The sequence below is a fragment of the Mustela erminea genome, chromosome X, assembly GCF_009829155.1.
Source record: "Mustela erminea isolate mMusErm1 chromosome X, mMusErm1.Pri, whole genome shotgun sequence".
Taxonomy (NCBI): Eukaryota; Metazoa; Chordata; class Mammalia; order Carnivora; family Mustelidae; genus Mustela; species Mustela erminea.
In genome coordinates this window covers 11,865,254-11,885,311 of record NC_045635.1, presented here as the reverse complement: position 1 = coordinate 11,885,311, position 20,058 = coordinate 11,865,254, and the positions used below count along the sequence as shown (strand labels likewise).

At 42.8% G+C, this 20,058-nt stretch overlaps 1 protein-coding gene across 5 annotated transcripts in view; it reads right to left on the bottom strand.

Annotated features, from left to right (window-relative positions):
- Positions 1 to 20,058, bottom strand: part of CA5B (carbonic anhydrase 5B) — a 103,744-nt gene that overhangs the window by 16,669 nt on the left and 67,017 nt on the right. For all 5 annotated transcript variants that reach the window (XM_032331791.1, XM_032331790.1, XM_032331794.1 and 2 more), the window contains one exon: positions 5,366 to 5,563. In XM_032331791.1, the coding sequence (XP_032187682.1) occupies positions 5,366 to 5,563 (198 nt within the window). The remainder of the gene's footprint in view (positions 1 to 5,365; positions 5,564 to 20,058) is intronic.

Genomic DNA, 20,058 nt, shown 5'->3' with positions numbered 1-20,058 from the left:
GTCATCTCTGGGAGGGAAGTCAGATTCCCAGGCATCTGACTCGGGCACTTCTAGCTAGAAAAATCATTAAGTCTCTACATATGGGGGTGCCTGGGTGGCTCAGTCGGTTAAACCTCTGCCTTTGCCTTAGGTCATGATCCTGGGGTGCTGGGATTGAGCCCCATGTCGGGGGCTACTCAACATCAGCTGGAAGCCTGCTTTTCCCTGTTCAGCAGGAAGCCTGCTTTTCCCTCTCCCTCTGCCTCTCCCCCAACTTGTGAACATGTGTGCACCTGCCCGCTCTCTCTCTCTGTAATAAATAAGTAAAATCTTTTTTAAAAAAGTCTCTACATGTGCTGAGTACTGTACCTTTATAACCTGTACACAGGGAGAAGTGAGAGGGAGATACTCTCCTGTATGATGTGGCTAAGAGCATGCACTTTACAGGAAAAGGACCTCAGTTTGCATTTATGGGCTTTGTGTCATTAGCCATGTGGCCTGGGAGTTTCTAAGATGACTCCCAATGACCACTATCTCCTGCTATTCACACCCTTGTGTGATCTCCTCCCCTTAGTATGAGCTAGACCTTGTGACTTGCTTCTAAGGGCGAAAGTGATAAGGATGTCACTTTTGAGATTCGGTTACAAAAAGGTGCGGGTTGCCACCTCGCTTGCCCTCTCCGACTCTTACTTGTTCGCTCTGACGAAGCCGGCTGCCATGCTGAGACACCCACTTGGCAAGGAAAAGGGAGTGGCCTCTGGCCAACAGCCAGCAAAGAACTGAGGCCCTGAGAGAAACTGAATCCTGCCAACGGCCACTTGAGTGAATTTGGAAGAGGATCCTCTGCCAGACGAGTCTTGAGATGAAACGCCAACACAGCCGACACCTCAATCACGGTCGAGCGCGAGACCCAGAGCGAGAGTTCCCAGGTACGCACCCGATTCTCCATCCCTGCGAACAGTCCTTTCCGTGTCTCGGCTCCTGCCCACCTCAGCATGTGCTTGTTTTCTTCCTTCTTGCACTATACATGCTAATACAAGCACTGCTCCGCCTCAAACCTCTACCTCCTCGTGAACCGCCCAGGTGTCACCCCTGCCCAGAAGCCTTCTCCCACCAAAGCCCATGTGAACACTTCCCTCACGGCACTTAGCGCTCTGTGTTAGCATCTCTTCAAGGCTCTGTGCTCCCACACGCTGTAAACTTCTTAAAGGCAGCGACCATCCCTTCTTCCTTTCTCTTCTGAGCACGTGGCACAGTGCCTGGCACTTAGAAGATCCTCAATGAAACCAGGAACTAAAGAAATAGACTACAAAGTGTCGGTTGGGTTTGTTGATTGAAACACCACACGGTATCCTCAGCAAGAGGGAGGAAAAGGGTGGGCTGGGGGCGGCAGAAGTGTGGATGAGAGCTAGGCAAGTACAGTCAGCAAGAAACAGGCAGAGGAGGAAGAGGGAAGAGAGGAAATTAGGAAGCAGAGTAGTCATAAGACACAGCCAGCAAAGAGGTACTTATTTATTTGAGGTTGCTGACATTTTGTTATTTCAGTTTTCTAAGGTGAGAAACAAGTGAACTTATAAAAAATTAGGTAACAAATATAAAACACCCAGCCTAGTGTTGGGTCTGTGGTGAGCAAGCTATGCAATGTTCACTCCCTTCCTCTGCTTTTAACCTGGAGGTGAAGGAGCTAGCAGAGGAAGGGATGATGAAGGGAAAGGCGATACACAGGACCCAAACAAATCAAACAAAATGCAAGGAAATGGCCACAAAACTGGGGGTGACGGAAATGTTCTAAAATTGGACTGTCCTAATAGTCCACCACCCTGTGAATGTGCTAAACATCATTACGTTGTTTTCTCTGAAAAAGGAAATGCAGGATCAAAATTCGTAAGGAGAAGTTCAAATGTCTGTGGACACAAGAAATTCTTCCTGGGTTTACTGGTGATGCCCCAAAATAGTGTAAAGGGATGTAAGATGGGGCAGGAAGCACCCTGAAGAGAACAATAGGACTCATCTCTTCCTCTCATTGAGGCCCGGTGACATAGCCGATGAGAATACTTTCAGAAGAGGTGAAATTAGAGATCATTCATGGGCTCAAGCATAATTCAGTGACCTTTCCCACAATATTTTATATCCTTCACACGCCCTCATTAAAATCATTGACTGTGTTCTATTCAGGGGAGACAAACAATAAAACAATACCCAGCAAAGGGCGGTGGTATGAGATGCTCACATACCTTCTTTTCTAATCCTTCTAATTTCTGTAGGGTCGGTGGTGATGTCCCTCTTTCATTCCTGATTTTACTAATTTGAATCTTCTCTTATTTGTTTTCTTGGTGCACCTATCTAAGAGTTTATCAGCTTTGTTGCTCTTTCTGGAGAACCAACTTTTGACTTCATTGAATTCTGCTCTGTCCTTTATTACGCCCTTCTTTGTGTTTGCTTTGTTTACTTTGCTCTTCTTCTAGCTCCTTAAGGTGGAAAGCTAGGTTATTGATTTGAGCAATTTCTTCTTCTCCAGGATGGGCATTTTCACGTCTATTTTCCCTCTAAGCACTGCTTTTGCTGGATCCCATAAAGTTTGATATGTTTTCTTTTTCTCACGTACCTTCCCCAAACCCCTTCCTTGCACACCTTATCCTGAATTCTTCGTAAAACACACTGCAGCAGCAGTGTCTAGTTTTTTGATTTTTGGTTTTTTTAAATTTACAGACACTGATATTTATTAGCTCCTTTCCTTTCTAGAATTAGAATTGGTTCTTTCCTGTCTTCATTTCTATGAAGTCTTTGCTCTCTTTTACTATTTGTGTTTTGTGTTCTTTCACTCTTTCTTCCTCTTTGAATGCTATGAATTATTTTGCAACAGCATGGAGAAATAGCAATGGAGAATGAGCAGGAAATAGGAGGCAGCCACTGAAATGTGGAAAAAGAAAGACAGAAAGTTAGGTACTTATCGAAGATTAATGGTATCTTTTTTTTTTATTATTGAAGATTTTATTTATTTATTTGACAGAGAGAAATTACAAGTACACTGAGAGGCAGGCAGAGAGAGAGAGAAGGAAGCAGGCTCCCTGCGAGCAGAGAGCCCGATGCGGGACTCGATCCCAGGACCCTGAGATCATGACCTGAGCCGAAGGCAGCGGCTTAACCCACTGAGCCACCCAGGCGCCCCAGATTAATGGTATCTTAAAGAAAATGATTATTAAAGCAAAACAAAAAGAGGTTACCTATTCTCGTCCCTCCTAACAAAACAAATGGAAAATTAGTAACCTCTCTACAGTTTTTCTAGTATGTTTTATAAAAACAGTGTGACACTCTGACACACCTAGGGAGGGTAGCGTCAAGGAATGATTTAGTTGTCTTGGGAGATCTCTAATGAGCTATTATGAGGAAAATGCCGGTCATTTGTTTTCCATCTGAGACATCTAAGCAAACAGGTGGATAAGAATTCTTGAATGTATTGAAAAAAATAAAACAGAAGGCTATCTGCCTGGAACCATCTGGAGATTAACTCACGTGGTTAAGAAACCGACTGAACAACTTCCCACAATGTCCAACTCAGTGAAGAAATCATAGATTGGAAATACACAGTCTCTGGACCCGCAAGGTCATTAAAAGGCTAACCAACATTCAGGATCTTCAGAAGAAAAGAAAGAAGGTTGACAGGGACCTAGACAGGATTGAGACTTGAGAGGATCGCTACACATCCAGAGTGCACAAAGAAGAGGTGTTATTTACAGACTGGGTCTCCCCACTAGTCTAGCTGGCAGGAGTAATGGTAGAACTTGACAGAGACAAGTAAAGCTCATCATCGTACAAGACAGTCATCTGGAACACAGGAATGTAGGTTGCTACTTTGAAGATTTCTGGAATCATTGTATACAATGTAATATTACAGGCTTCCAATTGAGATGACAGTACACTACAGGGTTTTGGAAAAAATAAGGAAAGATACTAAAGAATCTGGGCTGAAAAGGAGTAATTACTTTCTTCTTGGTTTGTGAAATAGAAGTAAGATGGTCAAGGTTGGGGGCCATGTCATAACCCGGGGAAAAAGAAGAAAATGGGGAACATACAGACACCTAAGTTCTTAAAGACAGACCCGAGCACTTCCTGGATCACGGCAGAGAAGCAGGTCAAAGGTAAGAGAACTAGAGAGAGAGAATTCCCAGGGGAGGAGCAGTCCGTTTGCAGCTGGGCCGGAGGGCCCTGTCTAAGTATCAGAGCATCACTAGGAGAATGCAAAGAGAACCAAGATACGGTTGAGAAACCTAGAGCCAGGGTAGATACAGAAGGGAACACTTCTATTTATGCTTTAGGTCACACTTTTTACTTCATTCATTCACACTTTCACAAGCCCATCTCCTCATATTCATCGGAGAAAACTAATTGCCGAAAGGGTTTCTCAGTCTTGGCTCTATTGATACTTGAGGCTGGATAAGTCTTTCCGATTGCTGTTCCATGTACTGTATGTAGTTCTTCCTCACCAGTTTTTCTCCTCTTCACCCACAAGATGTTAGTCACACAGCCCTTCCCCCACTCCGCGAGTGTGACAACTGAAAATGCCTACACTTGTTGCCAAGTGTCCCAAGCCCCTAGGGAGTGAGAGGGGGCAAAACTGCCCCTGGTTGGTAGCCACTTTTTAAAGATACACAATTTCAACTATTAATTATTTCACACTAAGATTACTTGATACCATCAAATTTGGTTGGGAAAAAGAAGAAATGGAGAAAAGAAACCTACATAGAATTAATCACATTCTGTGTTCAACAGACACTAAAGGTTTCAGGTCAACTTTGAAATCATTCAAATTAGTTGATATCTGGGTAGACTGAAAACCAGAGAGGATTCAAAAGCAATATAACATCTGGATCTGAAAATCTCTTTTAAATTGTGTTTCTGTTAAACTAGGTGACATTGTTTAATCAACAAAATTAACATGACTTTCCATTTTTCTATGTAGAAATGGTTGTTAAGACTATAGCCTCATACACACATGAATATTCTTTTTGTCCCATTTCAAAGGGATTGCAGTCTGCTCAGTTAAATCTAAATTGTAATACTACTTAATGTAAAAGAGTCTTGGAAAGTCACCAAGCAGAGAAAATTAGTACATGTTCAAAGCACACAAAATAAACTTCAGGCAAAGCTTTTATTTCAAAACCTATCTCCTTTCTATACAGAGAAATATACACACTTATTAATAAATACTATCTATACTAGAGAAGAAAACGTTCAGAAAAACTAGACGGGATTTTTTTTCTTATGTTCAAAAAGTTCAGTGCAGTGAGTCCCACGCCACTGCTCAAAGAGGAGGCAGCGTGGTGTGGCCTGTGCTACACCAGGCTGTCCCTTTAATGCCGGACAAGGCCCCAGGTCGGGCTCTCACCTGACTTATCTGTAGAATCTTCAAATTCCACCAGGAAAGAGTACCCGTTATTCCAGACGTGGAGGCAGGTGGTCGGGTCGTAAGAGATGGTGAGCGGTTTTAAGCCAGGATCATAGACGCTGTCCCTCCAGCGGATGTTGATGGGCGACTGGCGCTCGCCCCCCGGGACCAGGTCCACGCTCTCCCACAGCGGGTGCACTAGGAGAAAGCACAGCGGGCCATCGTGAGGACGTGCGCTCTCTGGGATCACACACCGGGCTAGCTCAGGGCTGCGGTGTGCGCGGGGACGCAATCCAAGTCTCAGGGAGGAGCCACTCAGGGCTCAGGGGCCACACGGAAGCGGGGGACAGAGGCCGCTCAGAGAGCGCCTGGCACGGGAGCCGCCAGCCTGCTGCTCTGCCAGCCAGGAGCGCTCAGTCCATCCTCTCGCCTCACCCGAACCAAGCGCTGCCCGGGCTCCTGAGGACAGGAAGACGCGGGCAGACCAGCACCACGCGGAAGGAGGCTGTTCTCCAATGCGTTTCTTTTCCTTACTGATCATTTTCTGAGCCCCAACCACCGACCAGGTTCACATACAAATACCAATTAATGGAACTTTCTTTCCAACAAAGGCCAGAGGGAGAGAGGAGGAAGAAGTTTTGGAAAGCACAAGTTCACCCGAGTGATGAGGGAACAGAAGGCCAGCTAAGGACAAAGCACAGGGGACACCCTGCAACCCCCACCACCCACCCCCACCCGGCCCCCCGCTGACACGTGGGCCATTCTTCCAGGAAGCTCCCAACTGTCTTGATGTTAATGCCTTGCTACAGGGAAAAACAACCTGAACTTGACAATGGCAAGGCCTCCAGTATCCTGTGAGCCTTTAGCATATGGAAGTTCTTTGGAAAACCTCCCTTTCCCTTACCTCCCTCAACTCCCAAGTATATAACCAGCCACCCCTCACAACCCTGGGGCAGCAGCTCCTCCTGTCCACGGGTCCTGTCTCAGTACTTTTAATAAAACCACCCTTTTGCACCAAAGACGTTCAAGAACTCTTTCTTGGTTGTCGGCTCCAGACCTAACGTTTTATGAAAAAACTTTTCATAAAAGTTTTTATAAAAACATAAGTTTTTAATTGCTTGTCTAGTAGAAATAAAGTCTGTAATTTAGCTCACAGTTTTGAAGATTTCTGGATTATTTATACAATGCAACATTACAGGCTTCCAACTGAGGTGAGGGGAACACTCTAGGGTATTGGAAAAATGAAGGAAGGTACCGATGAATTCGGGGAGGAAAAGGAGTCACTACTTCTTAGTTGAAGACAGGCTAACCTTACGAATAACACTCCCAGTCACTTCACCAGTAACAAAAAATGGGGCTTTGGCGGGGAAGGGGAAAAGCAGAGAATTAGAATCTGGGACAAGCAAGCTATAGCAAAACCATAGACCAGTGCAGAGAACGAAGGAGAGGAATGCTCTTTTACAGAGGAAAGGAGGAAGCCCAGAAGGCTTTTAGAAACACAAAGTCCACAGAGAACCTGGGAGCTGGAACTATAGTGGCTTCTCACTGCCCAGGTTGTAACTGTGTCTCACTGGCCGGGCTCTGGCTGGCACAGAAGGGAAGTGCTCCCTCCTCGTGCTGAAATAGTAAAGGGGCAGCGGAAGGAGTATCCACGTGCAAAATCGATTTCTTCCTGTTGAGTTTGCAACTGACGAGGAGCGCTCCCACTCCATTCCACATTTAGGTGTGCGTGCACAATCTGCCCCACACAGACGCCGCCCACCACCGACACGGATTTCCCACCAAGAATCAAGCACCGGGTGTTCCTGGTAAGTCTCTGAGAAATCGCGGTGGACTTCCTGTAACACTGACAGCTGCTGAGACATCACGCAAGATGGACGGAACGGCACGCGTGACTCGGGGTTCTCCAGTCCTCTGCCCCTTGAAGCACCCCAGATGGGTAGAACCAGAGCAACGGGGAAAGTGAAAGATTTATGAATTGAGATAAATCGTTACCAATGACCTTCTGGGCCTCACCCCACCACGAAGAGTCTAAGGATTCGTAAGTGATGAGGCAGCTGTGACTCAGCAGATCTCCCATGTGTCTGGTGGGGTCCCTGACACTCCACTGTCCTTCTTCTTCTTTTTTTTAAAGATTTATTTATTTAATTGAGAGAGAGAGAACACAAGTGGGTGTGAGGGGCAGAGGGAGAGGGACAAGCAGGCTCCTGGCAGAGCAGGGAGCCCGATGGATGTGGGACTCGATCCCAGGACCCCGAGATCATCACCTGGGCCAAAGGTAGACGCTTAACTGACTGAGCCACCAAGGAGCCCTGAGCCTCCACTTTTCATTAAAAAAAATTTAAAAACAGAAACTTACCACTGGTTTACTCCTACGGAGAAGGCATCTCCTTGAGGTAGCTACCCCAAATCCAAGAAACTGGAAATTCAAGATCTTAGCCTTGTCATTTCCGGAAATAGTGCCCAGAGAGAATAGACAAAGCTCTTCAGAAAGTTGCCACAATTGTGATTCTCAATGGAGGGAACAATTTTGCTTCTAGGGGACCTTTAGGAACATCTGGAGACATTTTTCTGGTTGTCACAACTGGAATTGGGTGCTACTGGCACCTGGAGGGTAGAAGCCAGGGATGCAGCTAAACAATTCACAGCACCTGGGTGGCTCAGTGGGTTGAAGCCTCTGCCTTCGGCTCAGGTCAGGATCCCAGGGTCCTGGGATCGAGCCCCGCATCATCGGGCTCTCTGCTCAGTGGGGACCCTGCTTCCCTTCCTCTCTCTCTCTGCCTGCTTATGACCGCTGTCAAATAAATAAATAAAATCTCTTTAAAAAAAAAAAAGAAAGAAAGAAAGAATTGTCTGACCGCAAATACCAATAATACCAAACTTACGAAATCTTGGTCTAGAATTAAAAGCTATAGGCAAACACAAACGAGTATTCTCTTTTTTCTTCTCTCATATAATGCACTACTCCCATCTCTAGAGAGGTCTGAACCCGATGGTTTTGGTATTTTCCCTTAGTGTAAAAGAACTGGTGAAGATCAAGAACTTGCTATAGAGAAGAAGGACAACTTTCCGTTTCATAAATCCTGGGTGAAAAATCCATATGAATGGGTACAATACAGTCACAGTCAGATTACAATTCACATTCCTTGCAGACAGGAGCCATATCTTCCTCCCCTTTTTGTTACCTTGTAGTGCCTTATTCAATATATGTCCTTTAATTTTAGTATTGATTATCCATCCGCTATTGTTGGGATTAAAAAGTTGTATTTACTTATTTGTGTGATATTTTTTAAACTTCTAGAAAGCCCTAGAACAGCCCTGATTCACTTATACTATTTTTTTTTATTTTTTAAGGATTTTTATTTATTTATTTTGACAGGCAGAGATCACAAGTAGGCAGAGAGGCAAGTAGAGAGAGAAGGGGAAGTGGGCTCCCTGCTGAGCAGAGAGCCTGAAGTGGGGCTCGATCCCAAGACCCTGAGATCATGACCTGAGCAGAAGGCAAAGGCTTAACCCACTGGGCCACACAGGTGCCCCTCTTTTTTTTTAAGATTTTATTTATTTATTTGACAGAGATCACAAGTAGGCAGAGAGGCAGGCAGAGAGGGGGAAGCAGACTCCCCGCTGTGCAGAGAGCCTGATGTGGGGCTCGATCCCAGGACCCTGAGATCATGACCTGAGCTGAAGGCAGAGGCCTAACCCACTTAACCACCCAGGTGCCCCAGTGCTGTTGGTATTTTGATAGGAATTATATTAAATCCATATAGAACTTTGAGTAGTATAGACATTTTAACAATATTTGTTCTCCCAATCCATGAGCATGGGATGTTTTCCCATTTGTTTGTATCCTCTTCCATTTTTTTCACCAGTGTTTTGTAGCTTTCAGGGTACAGGTCTTTCACCTCTTTGGTTACATTTATTCCTAGGTACCTTACTTTTGGTACAATTGTAAATGGGACTGTTTTCTTAATTTCTATTTCTGCTTCATTATTAGTGTATAGAAGTGAAACAGATTTCTACACACTGATTTTGTATCCTGCAACTTTAACTGAATTCATTTATCAGTTCCAGTAGTTTTTTGGTGGAATCTTTCCAGTTTTCTATATGTAGTATCATGTCATTTCCAAATAGTGAAAGTTTTACTTCTTTTTTTTTTTTTAAGATTTTATTTATTTATTTATTTGACAGAGAGAGAGAGAGAGAGAGAGAGAGCAAGCACACACAGAGCAGCAGGCAGAGGAGGAGGGAGAAGCAGATTCTCCACTGAGCAGAGAGCCCAAGATATGGTTTGATCCAGAACCCTGGGATCATGACCTGAACTGAAGGTAGACACTTAACTAGTTGACTGAGCCACCCAGGTGCCCTGTGAAAGTTTTACTTCTTACTTACTTGTCTGGATGCCTTTTATTTCGTTTTGTTGTCTGATTGTTGTGACCTGGACTTCCAGTTCTATGTGGAATAAAAGTGAGAGTGGATATCCATGCCTTGTTCCTGACCTTAGGGGATAAGTTCTCAGTTTTTTTCCATTGAGTACAATGTTTGCTGTGGGTTTTTCATATGTGGCCTTAATTATGCTTGAGGTATGTTCCCTGCAGCCATACTTTGTTGAGGGCTCTTATCATGAATGGATACTGTACTTTGTCAAGTGCTTTTTCTATACCTATTGAAATGATCATCTGGTTTTTATCCTTTCTCTTACCGATATGATGTATCACCTCGATTGGTATCTGAATACTGAACCACCCTTGCATCCTAGGAATAAATCCCACTTCATCAAGAGGAACGATCTTTTTAATGTATTGTTGGATTCTGTTTGCTTTTATTTTGTTGAGGATTTTTTCATCTATGTTCATCGGAGATATTGGCCTCTAGTTCTGTTTTTTGTGGTGTCTTTTTTTTTTTTTAAGATTTTATTTATTTATTTGACAGAGAGAGATCACAAGTAGGCAGAGAGGCAGGCAGAGAGAGAGAGAGAGAGAGAGAGGAGGAAACAGGCTCCCCGCCGCGCAGAGAGCCCGATGTGGGACTCGATCCCAGGACCCTGAGATCATGACCTGAGCCGAAGGCAGCGGCTTAACCCACTGAGCCACCCAGGCGCCCTTTTGTGGTGTCTTTATCTGGTTTTCATATCAGGGTGTTACTGGCTTCACAGAATGAATTTGCAAGTTCTTCTCTTTTTTTGGAATAGTTTGAGAAGAATAGGTAGTAACTCTCTAAATGCTTGGTAGAGGGGTGCCTGGATGGCTCAGTCGGTTAAGGGTCAGCCTTCAGCTCAGGTCATGATCTCAGGGTCCTGGAATAGAGCCCCACGTCTGACTCTGTGCTCAGTGAGGAGTCTGCTTGTCCCTCTTCTTCTCCCTCTGCCTTTCCCCCGGCTCATGCAAGCTCGCTCTCTCTCAAATAAATAAACAAAATCTTTAAAAATAAATAAACAAATAAATAAATAAATAAATAAATGTTTGATAGACTTTGCCTGTGAAACCGTCTGCTCCTGGACTTTGATTTGTTAGGATTCTTTTGATTACTGATTCAGTCTCCTTGCTGGTAATGCTCTGTTCAAACTGACTCAGTTTTCAAGATGCCTGGCACAAGGAGACCTTGCAACACCTTCCCCTCTAAGACACTCAGACTGTGGCTGAGGGTTTGAGGAGTCACACCCTTCAAAACCAATTTACGAAGGTCTCCCATAAAGACTAGGCAAAAAGGAAACTAACAAGCAGATCCCCAAGACGATCCCTCCTTTCGTCTTGACTCGTCCCCCACACTCCATTCAGGAAATGCCCAGAACGTACGCTCACCCACAACAAACACTAGCCTAAGACAACCAGGCCTATTCCTTGGTAGCTCTTTTGTGACCTTAACGCTCCTATCAATGTATGCCCTTTGGTTCACAAGTTCAGCTTCTGGAAGGTTTTCTTTCCCCACCATTTCCTCCTTTAGTCCAAGCCACCCCCCCACCAGGGGCCCTTGGTTACTGTCCCCTTATTGAAGACAACTTTTGTCAAGGGTTTGTTGTTTTAAGGATCACTCATATTTTTGCTCTCTCCTCCCATCCTCGTCCTCCATGTCAAGAAAATACAGATCGAAATACCTTGGTAGTCGCTCACACTTTCCCTCAAAATAGGAAGAGGATTAAGTGTTCGGACTAACAGTGCCTTCATTTTCAGGAGAAAATGAAATAAACAAAGTAATTTTATCAACCATGGTTTCAGTGAGCAGAGGTACACTGTCATTATAAAGGAGTCACTCATATATTGGTGACAAGCACCAAAATCTCTTTAGATTCCATAATGATAATGTGCTTGGTTTTAGTTCTTATTTACAGGACTAGCCCTGGCTTTGATTTATTTTGTCTTTGTACCACCCTATGTCTCCAGCCTCGGGAGGGTCCCTCTTTCAACTCCTGCAACAGAGAAAGCACCTTCCTGCCTTAGCCCCTCAGTTCCTGCTCCTTCTCATTGAAAATCAATTTCCCCTCAATCAGCTTCCCTCATATCTATAGGTCTTGGGCTTAATTATCGCCTTCTCAGTAAATTCAGTAAAATGTTCTCTGGCTACTCTCTTATAATATGATCTCCTCTTCTTAGTTTTTTTAATTATAGCTCTCTGATCTTTTTCTTTCAAAAGATCTATTACACTGGTATAGTTATTATGATATTTATTTGAAGGGTAGTAGAATATGCCCCTTTAGGAAAGGACAAATACTTTTCTCCCTACGCTTTTAGGTCCTTAGCTGGGACACACACACACACACACACACACACCCTGACAGTAATAAAAAGCCAGATTAATAGGAGAAAAAAGATTTTTAAATCACCTACTTCCTGACCAGAGACCCACAAAGATATGAGACTCAAAAGGCAGCCAGGTGATTGAGACTTAAAAATACCACTGGAGCTAAGGAATGGGACAGGGATCTGAGGCTTCAAGTGGGGGGAAGGCAAGTCACAGGAAGGTGAGAAGAGGAAATGTATGGAGAGCCAAGTTTGCCTTCCCAAGCAGGTCAGGCTCCCTAATGAAAAAGCTGTCTCCGGTAATAGTTCTCTTCCTGGTACAGCCCCCCTTTTTAATGTAAATTTCCCTGACAGAAGGATAACGTCTACTCTGCTTTCACGGCTTCTCCTGTGTCTGCAGTTTCTCAAAATAATCCTCTCAAAATAATCCTTAGACCAAAGAGGCATGTCTTGGGGGTGGTGAAGGGTAGTATAATATACCATCCCAGGTGTCTCTTTTGTCTGGGAAATTTACATTTATAAGGGAAATCTCCTTGTGTGCGGGTGTCTCCCTCTCTGTACTAGGAAGAGGATGACTCTCAATCACCAGAAGCTCTTAGTGGCGAAGGCTGGTCTACATAAGAACCAGGCTCTTGTTGACTGTGCTTTGCTTGGAAACCTCCCGGAAGTGCCCCCAACCCTACCCTGCAACATCTTTTGTCTTTAGCTGGAGATGGTATTTAAGGTGATGGCTTGGGCCATCTTGGGGAGCTTCTCAGTTTTCCTGGGTTTCTCCCATGTACACAGGAGGTGTACGGGTTACTAAACTTGTATTTGCTTTTCTCTTATTAATTTGTCCTTTATTATGGGCGGTCTCAGCCAAGAACTCAGAAGGGTGGAAGGAAAATTATGTGTTCTCCCTGCACTTATACATGTAATTTTCTGTCCCACTCCTCCTGCATTGCTCTGCAATGTACAACTGAGCTGGCTTTCAATCACTGCTTGTGCATGGAATGTATAAGATAAAGAGCATCCCTGGGGAGTTTCCAGTCCCATTGTATCTTTATTCCTCTTACCCTGCTGATGACCACATTACTCCTCCTTTAAGGATCTTTCAGGTTTATCTCTTCCTCGCCTTGCCCATGACCATGAGCCTTGGACTTCTTACCATGCTCCTTGGTTTCTCTTCCTGTTCTCTCATTCCTCTCTAGTCCATCTTCCCAAACTTTGGTTTTGACATTGTCTCCCACTGCTCTGACCTTGCCTTCTTTTGAGTTCACAACATTTTCACTCCTGCCCTTTTCACATGCAACCATTGCTCCTTTGGTGTGCATTTGCTTTTTCTGCTCACGGGGCCTGTGTCAAGGCCTCAGTGTTAGGGCGGGTGTCCTGAACTTCCTCTACAACCTCTAGGCTGAACCTGGTACCAGGCACAAAGAAGGCACTTAATGCTTATTTTATTGATAGAGAAAACCAAACAAGTTGATACCAAGGCTCTTTACCCTTAAATCACACCTACAGTCTCTCCAACCGGGCAAGCAGGTTTAGGTCAGAAAACTTCCTTCGTTCCGTAGCAGCCAAGGGCAGGCCACACCAATACGGCTCCCTCTGGTATGAACATTATTTTGAGTTCAAAGCAATCCAAACCCAGTAGATTCAGGAAAAGTTCCTTACCTCCCCCTCAACAGCCTGCTTTATCAGGAAGGGAGTTATTAACAGAGATTCCTCTGTACCGAGGGAATTCATCTGCACAGAAGGACAACCTCCGGAACCCTTTCACCTTCCTGCTAAAATGGTGTTTCTCCCCTTTGTGTCCTCAGGCCTCTACCCCTCTCTTTAGTTCAAATAAGCCTCATGTTGCCTCATTGTCCTTGGAATTTCCATGTCTGTGGGGATTCCCCTTACACATGCTATTAAATATGATGTTCTCTTGTTAATCTGTCTCATGCCAATTTGATTCTTAGTTTGACGGGAAGGACCTTGAACAGTAGAAGAAATTCTTACTCCCTAACAGTTGGCATAGTCTGCAGGATACTTTAACTCACTGGACATCTCTTGCCCCAACACCACCAGAGCTGAGAGAACCTTGGGACATCTGACATTCAGCGAGTGGAAGGTGCGATTTCTTACCATGTCAGCCCCCCAGAATATCCGCAGAGTCCTATGGGGGGAGAATGGTGAGAGTCCTTTTTCTCTCTTTCAAAATTTAGATTAGCTGGAGAAAATATCTGTGGACGATATTTGTCTTTGGGCCTAGTGACTCTGGTTCAACTTGATAGAATACTCTGGTTACCGATCCATTTCCTCCCAGAGATGGTCTTTGTTTTCTTTTATCTGTATCATTTGATGCACACATGAGGTAAAGCCTATTACTAAGGGACACTTTGGAAGTCAAAGCCGCAAAACTGTTGGACGCAGGCTGAGCACTTAAAAGCTATTAAAGCCTTCACTACCTTAAGAAGACTCCCATGATAAGGTAAGTTGGTCACAGAATGGATAAGATGGACACTAGGTCACCTGCCAACCTCAAGAAAACCATGCACCAAAGTACACTGTAAAACAACCCAGTCCCCAACCCCATAGTATATCCTTCTTAGGTATTAGTGTGTCTCTAAGAGACCCAAAGCTTAGCCAAGACTGTTAACGTGTGAATATTTTTCCTTTCATCTTGTTCTATGTCCTAAGAGCTTGGCTTGGTGATCAAGGAGAACATTCTCTTTGGTCTCCACAATCCAAAGGGTGCACTCACCAAGGTACACCTTGCTGGTCAATTAAACAGATCAAACTTGGACACACACACACACTCACTCTCTCTATCCAGGCGTGTCAGCTCTCTGGGGTATCTGACATAAGGGGTTCCAGCCCACAGGAACCTTTGTCACCCCAATCCTTGTTGCCTGTTAGTGCTGGAAAGTCCCATTCTAGTATTATCTACCTGGTGTCACAGATAGTGGGTATGTGACTGGAGGCATCTCACAACTTTGCAGGAGACTGGAGACACCATTTTCACTGCCTATGCAACGACACTCTTTGCTTTTTTTTTTTTTTTTTTCTTTAAAGAATTTATTTCTTTATTTTAGAAAGAGAGAGTGAAGGAAGGAGCAGAGGGAGAGGAACAAGCAGATTCTTTACTGAGTGCAGAGCCCAACGGAGGGCTCATTCTCACAACCCTGAGCTCACGACCTGAGCCAAAATCAGGAGTCCGACACATAACTGACTGAGCCACCCAGGTGCCCCAGGTCTTTGTTTTCTCAGACTAATTTTGGGACTAAACTTCTGGATCACAGGGACACGTCACCTTTGCCCTCTTTGGATGCATCCTGCATACATCTTCGGTTAACCTATTAAGGCTTATTGGTGAGTTGCTATTAATAGATCCTACTCATCAATGGCCAGACGATGGAACCTTTAAATTGGCTATATTTAAAAGAAAAAGTTTCGGGGTGCCTGGGTGGCTCAGTGGGTTAAAGCCTCTGCCTTCTGCTTAGGTCATGATCTCAGGGTCCTGGGATCAAGCCCCGCATGGGGCTCTCTGCTTGGCAGGGGGTCTGCTTCCTCCTCTCTCTGCCTGCCTCTCTGCCTACTTGTGATCTCTGTCAGATGAATAAAATCTTAAAAAAAAAAAAAAAAAAGAAAGAAAAAGTTTCTTTATAAAGAGCTCTCTCACTTGTCTTATGAATATAATGGCCAGTCTTGGGGCCTCCCTTAGCAAGATAAAATCACAGAAATTAGACTTAAGAATTTCCTTTCCATGTAAGATTTTTTTTTTTTAAGATTTTATTTATTTACTCAACAGACAGAGATCACAAGTAGGCAGAGCAGCGGGCACAGAGAGAGGGGGAAGCAGGCTCCCCGCTAAGCAGAGAGAGCCCAATGCAGGGCCTGATCCCAGGACCCTGGGATCATGCCCTGAGCCCAAGGCAGAGGCTTAACCCACTGAGCCACCCACACGCCCCTCCATGCAACATTTATAGAGAACACTCCAGTCTAATCTCTAGGTTCAAAGTACACAGGTCTTCATGTAAATGCTGGAAGCCAGGAAATTAATATAACAAAAGCACTTGAGACTGGCCATGAGGCTTGCATTGTTCCTGCCTTCCAAGGATTGATAACCAGGCTCTGCCAGCTTTGCAGGTGTATCTTAGACCCCCTACTACAAAAGAATTCATGTCTCCTAGGAAGCAGCAAGATGTTTTAAATTATAAAGCCCTTTTACCTCCTCTTTGAAAAGATCCTACTAAATTTAGAGATTAAAAAGAATGACTATTCACAAACCCTCTTCACAGGAAACAGGACTAAAAATTTCTCCTGGGCCCTCTTGCAAATGATCCGCAAAAGGCCATTATTCAGGGATTAATAGAAGCCCACGCTGAATTAGGAACCCAGAAAGATGGCTTAAAATTCTTTGTTAAATGTTAAAATGTTGAAGGTTAAAATGTTAAAATGCTTTATACAGACTTTACAAAGATAAAAATCTTTTGATTCCGATTTTAGTTTAAAAAACCTCCCTAATATAAAGAAGCAAATTTGGTTGAAAAGACAGGTCAGTCCTATGATATTCACACTAAACTCTAGTTCTTTGAGGAATTAAAAACAACTCTTTGTCTTACATAAATCTCTACAAACCCAGATATGCAAAAGCCAGTCAAAGCCCACCATCGGTCCGGATTCCCAAACCTCACCTACTCCTCTCGAAATGTTTGTGGATATTATGAAAGATCACAATAGTAAAACAACTGTCCTATACCTTTAAAGAAAGGTAAACTTTATTTTATCTTTTTAAAAGGCTTTATTTATTTATTTAACAGAGAAAGGAGACCGAGAGAGCGCAAGCAGTCAGGGGGCAGGCAGAGGCAGAGGGAGAAGCAGGCTCCCCGCTGAGAAGGGAGCCCTACGTGGGGCTTGCTCACAGGACCCCATCATGACCTGAGCCAAGGCACATGCTCAAACAGCTGAGCCACCCAGAGCCACCCAGGGACCCCAGAAAGGTAAATTTTAAATCACAATTGCCCTGAAACTCTGAGGAAAAAACAAAAGATGTTTTGCATTCTTCCTGTTCCTTGAAATTATAAATCTTATGTTTTTAAGATGTAAATACAGCCCACAATTGCTTGAGACTAAAGAAACGAAAGGGAAAAAGAGGTTTTTAGAAGATACAGACTTCTAGGATGGCTTTTGTGCCCAACTCCAGCGCCTCTCCTAATAGACAGATATGTACCAAATCTGGAATTTGAAGATGTGGATACTCTCTGCCTTTGTGATGTAAATTTCCTACTCCCACCTTCTTTAGGACCTAAGAGCCATTCTTTGAAATACAAAAATTAGGTGGAAGTATAGAGACAAGGTTTTCCCCAAAACAAAAAAGGTGGGGAAAGGTATTTGGAAATTGGGCCTTTCATGTCTTTTCCACAGATACTACCAAGACAAAAGCTAGAAGACTGCATCTTGTCTGTGTATGAGCATCTATATATGTTATAAATGTTGGATATTTTCTCTACCTTTGGATGGTATTGCTAAAATTAACTTGTAAAAGAGCTCTATTTAGTTGGTTTGAAGACAAGTGCCTATAAGAATTGAGCATTCCAAAAGTCTGAAAGATAGAAACCCAAATCTTTTTTCAAGTTGATGTGATCTGGAAAAATATTCAGTACTAAAACTAAAGGTTGTTGGTTTAATTGAAATAAAATTGTCTTTAGAGTTATGCACTAAATGTCAGACTTTCATCTGTGTTTAATGAAGGTCAAATGGATTCTTGTCTCTGTTACAAATTTGTCAAAAATATTAGAATAATGGCTAACTTTGTCTAATGCCTCATGAAGTTTTGTAGGTAATCTAAACATAATTGTTAAGAACAGGTAGATTAAATAGATATAAATAAGACTAAAAGGATTATAAGTAAACTTTTAGGTGGCTTCCAAAATGTTTGGTAAATTGAAATTTTGGAATTTTCCCGAGTCCAATGATGAGTTGAATTTGTTGAATATTTGCATAATTTCCAAGTAAGATAAAATAATGAAATATTAAGCAATAAACAAAGGTCTGTTTACTCTTGTCTTCTTGCAGAGAAACTAAAAGCAAATATGGCTCTATTAGTAAACCTGCCATGTGATTTCTTTAAAAAATTGTACTATTAGAAAAAAAAACAAAACTGTACAATGAAAAAATGCATGTTCCTAGAAATTATGAAATGTATTCATAAATTTACTAATCTGAAGAATACTGGTATAACAGAGGTTTATAGTTGCTTAGTACTTAGTTTTCACCAAAAGCTAAGGTTCCTAAGAGTTAAGAATTCTAATAAATGTAGTTAAGGCCACTGTAGTTAAGTCCACTAGAAATAATAATAATAAAAACTCTGTATGCAAGAAAGTAAGATCTGTGTTTGGGGGGGAAAATATGAGGAATGGGAACACATTTTTGTTGAGGGAAAAGAAAGTATTTTTTCCTAAAGTGAGACAGATTATTTAAAGAAAACTTAGGGCAAACTCTGAATGTAAACAAGAAAGTTACAGAAGGTTTATGATGAAAAAAAAAATCTTTAGAAGGAATTTTGTATGTGGTCAATACTAGCTAAGATTAGAATAAATTTAAGTAAGTAAATGGGTTTTAATGTCAAAATACATTAACGCAAACTTAAAATTCTTGTTGTCCCTTTGTTAAAAACCCAAAGTTTTCTTAAACTATTGATCTACTCTTAATAAGACATTATAAATGTTTTTATCTTTAAAGTTATCTGCCTAGGGGTGCCTGGGTGGCTCAGTAGTTAAGCATCTGCCTTGGGCTCAGGTCATGGAGCCCTGCATTGGGCTCCTTGCTTGGTGGGAAGGCTATTTCTCCCTCTCCCGCTCCCCCTGCTTCTGTTGCCTCTCTCAACTGTGTCTTTCTCTGTCAAATGAATAAAATTAAAAAAAAAAAAAAAAAAGTTATCTGCCTAGAAAACAAGGATTCTGTGGTTTGCCAAAATAACTTCCTATGCTTTTCAGGTCTTTGATTTACTAAAAAATAAAAAAACAAAACAAAACAAAACAAAAAACCTCTGAACCTTAATATTTAAAAAAAGCTAAATTTGATCAGAGCTATGGAAACTTCTGTATTTGCCTTTGACATCTTATTGTCGAGTTGGCTATATGGATTATTAAATACTGTTTCATAATGATCAGAGATCCTATTTAATAAAATGTTCAAGCCTTTTGATATTTTTTTACATACTTCCCAAAATCAAATTCTAAAATCAAATCTTTTGACTACAATCTAACTGAGATGTTTTCCAGGTAGCTCCTAGAATGTACCGGTTTTTTTTTTTTTAAAGATTTTATTTATTTATTTGACAGAGATCACAAGTAGGCAGAGAGTCAGGCAGAGAGAGAGGAGGAAGCAGGCTCCCTGCTGAGCAGAGAGCCCGATGTGATGATGTGATGATGTGATGTGATGTGGGGCTCGATCCCAGGACCCTGAGATCATGATCAGAGCCAAAGGCAGAGGCTTTAACCCACTGAGCCACCCAGGCGCCCCTCCTGGAACATTTCAAAGATTTTGTGAGAAATTAATTAGGTTTATTTGGTATATTAAATTAAATGAGAAGCATTGGCAAATAAGTGATATTAAACCCTGTTAGACTGTATTTGTGTAGATATGTAATTAAAGTAAGTATTCTAAAAACTGCATAAAACCCCTAGAAATCTGATGTTCTGGTATGTTATTATCTTGAAGTGTTGCGGGTCAGAGAAATAATCACATTTCCCTGCCACCTGCATCATAATGAACTCTAATCAAATCTTTAACCATGGCCATTTTTTAAAAAGATTTTATTTATTTATTTGACAGAAAGAGAATCGAGCAACACACAAAGGGAAAGGGAGAGGCAGGCTCCCCGCTGAGCAGAGAGCCCTGCAGGACTCAATCCCAGTATTCTGGGATCAGGACATGAGCCCAAAGCAGAGCTTAACCAACTGAGCCACCTAGGTGCCCCGTAACCATGGC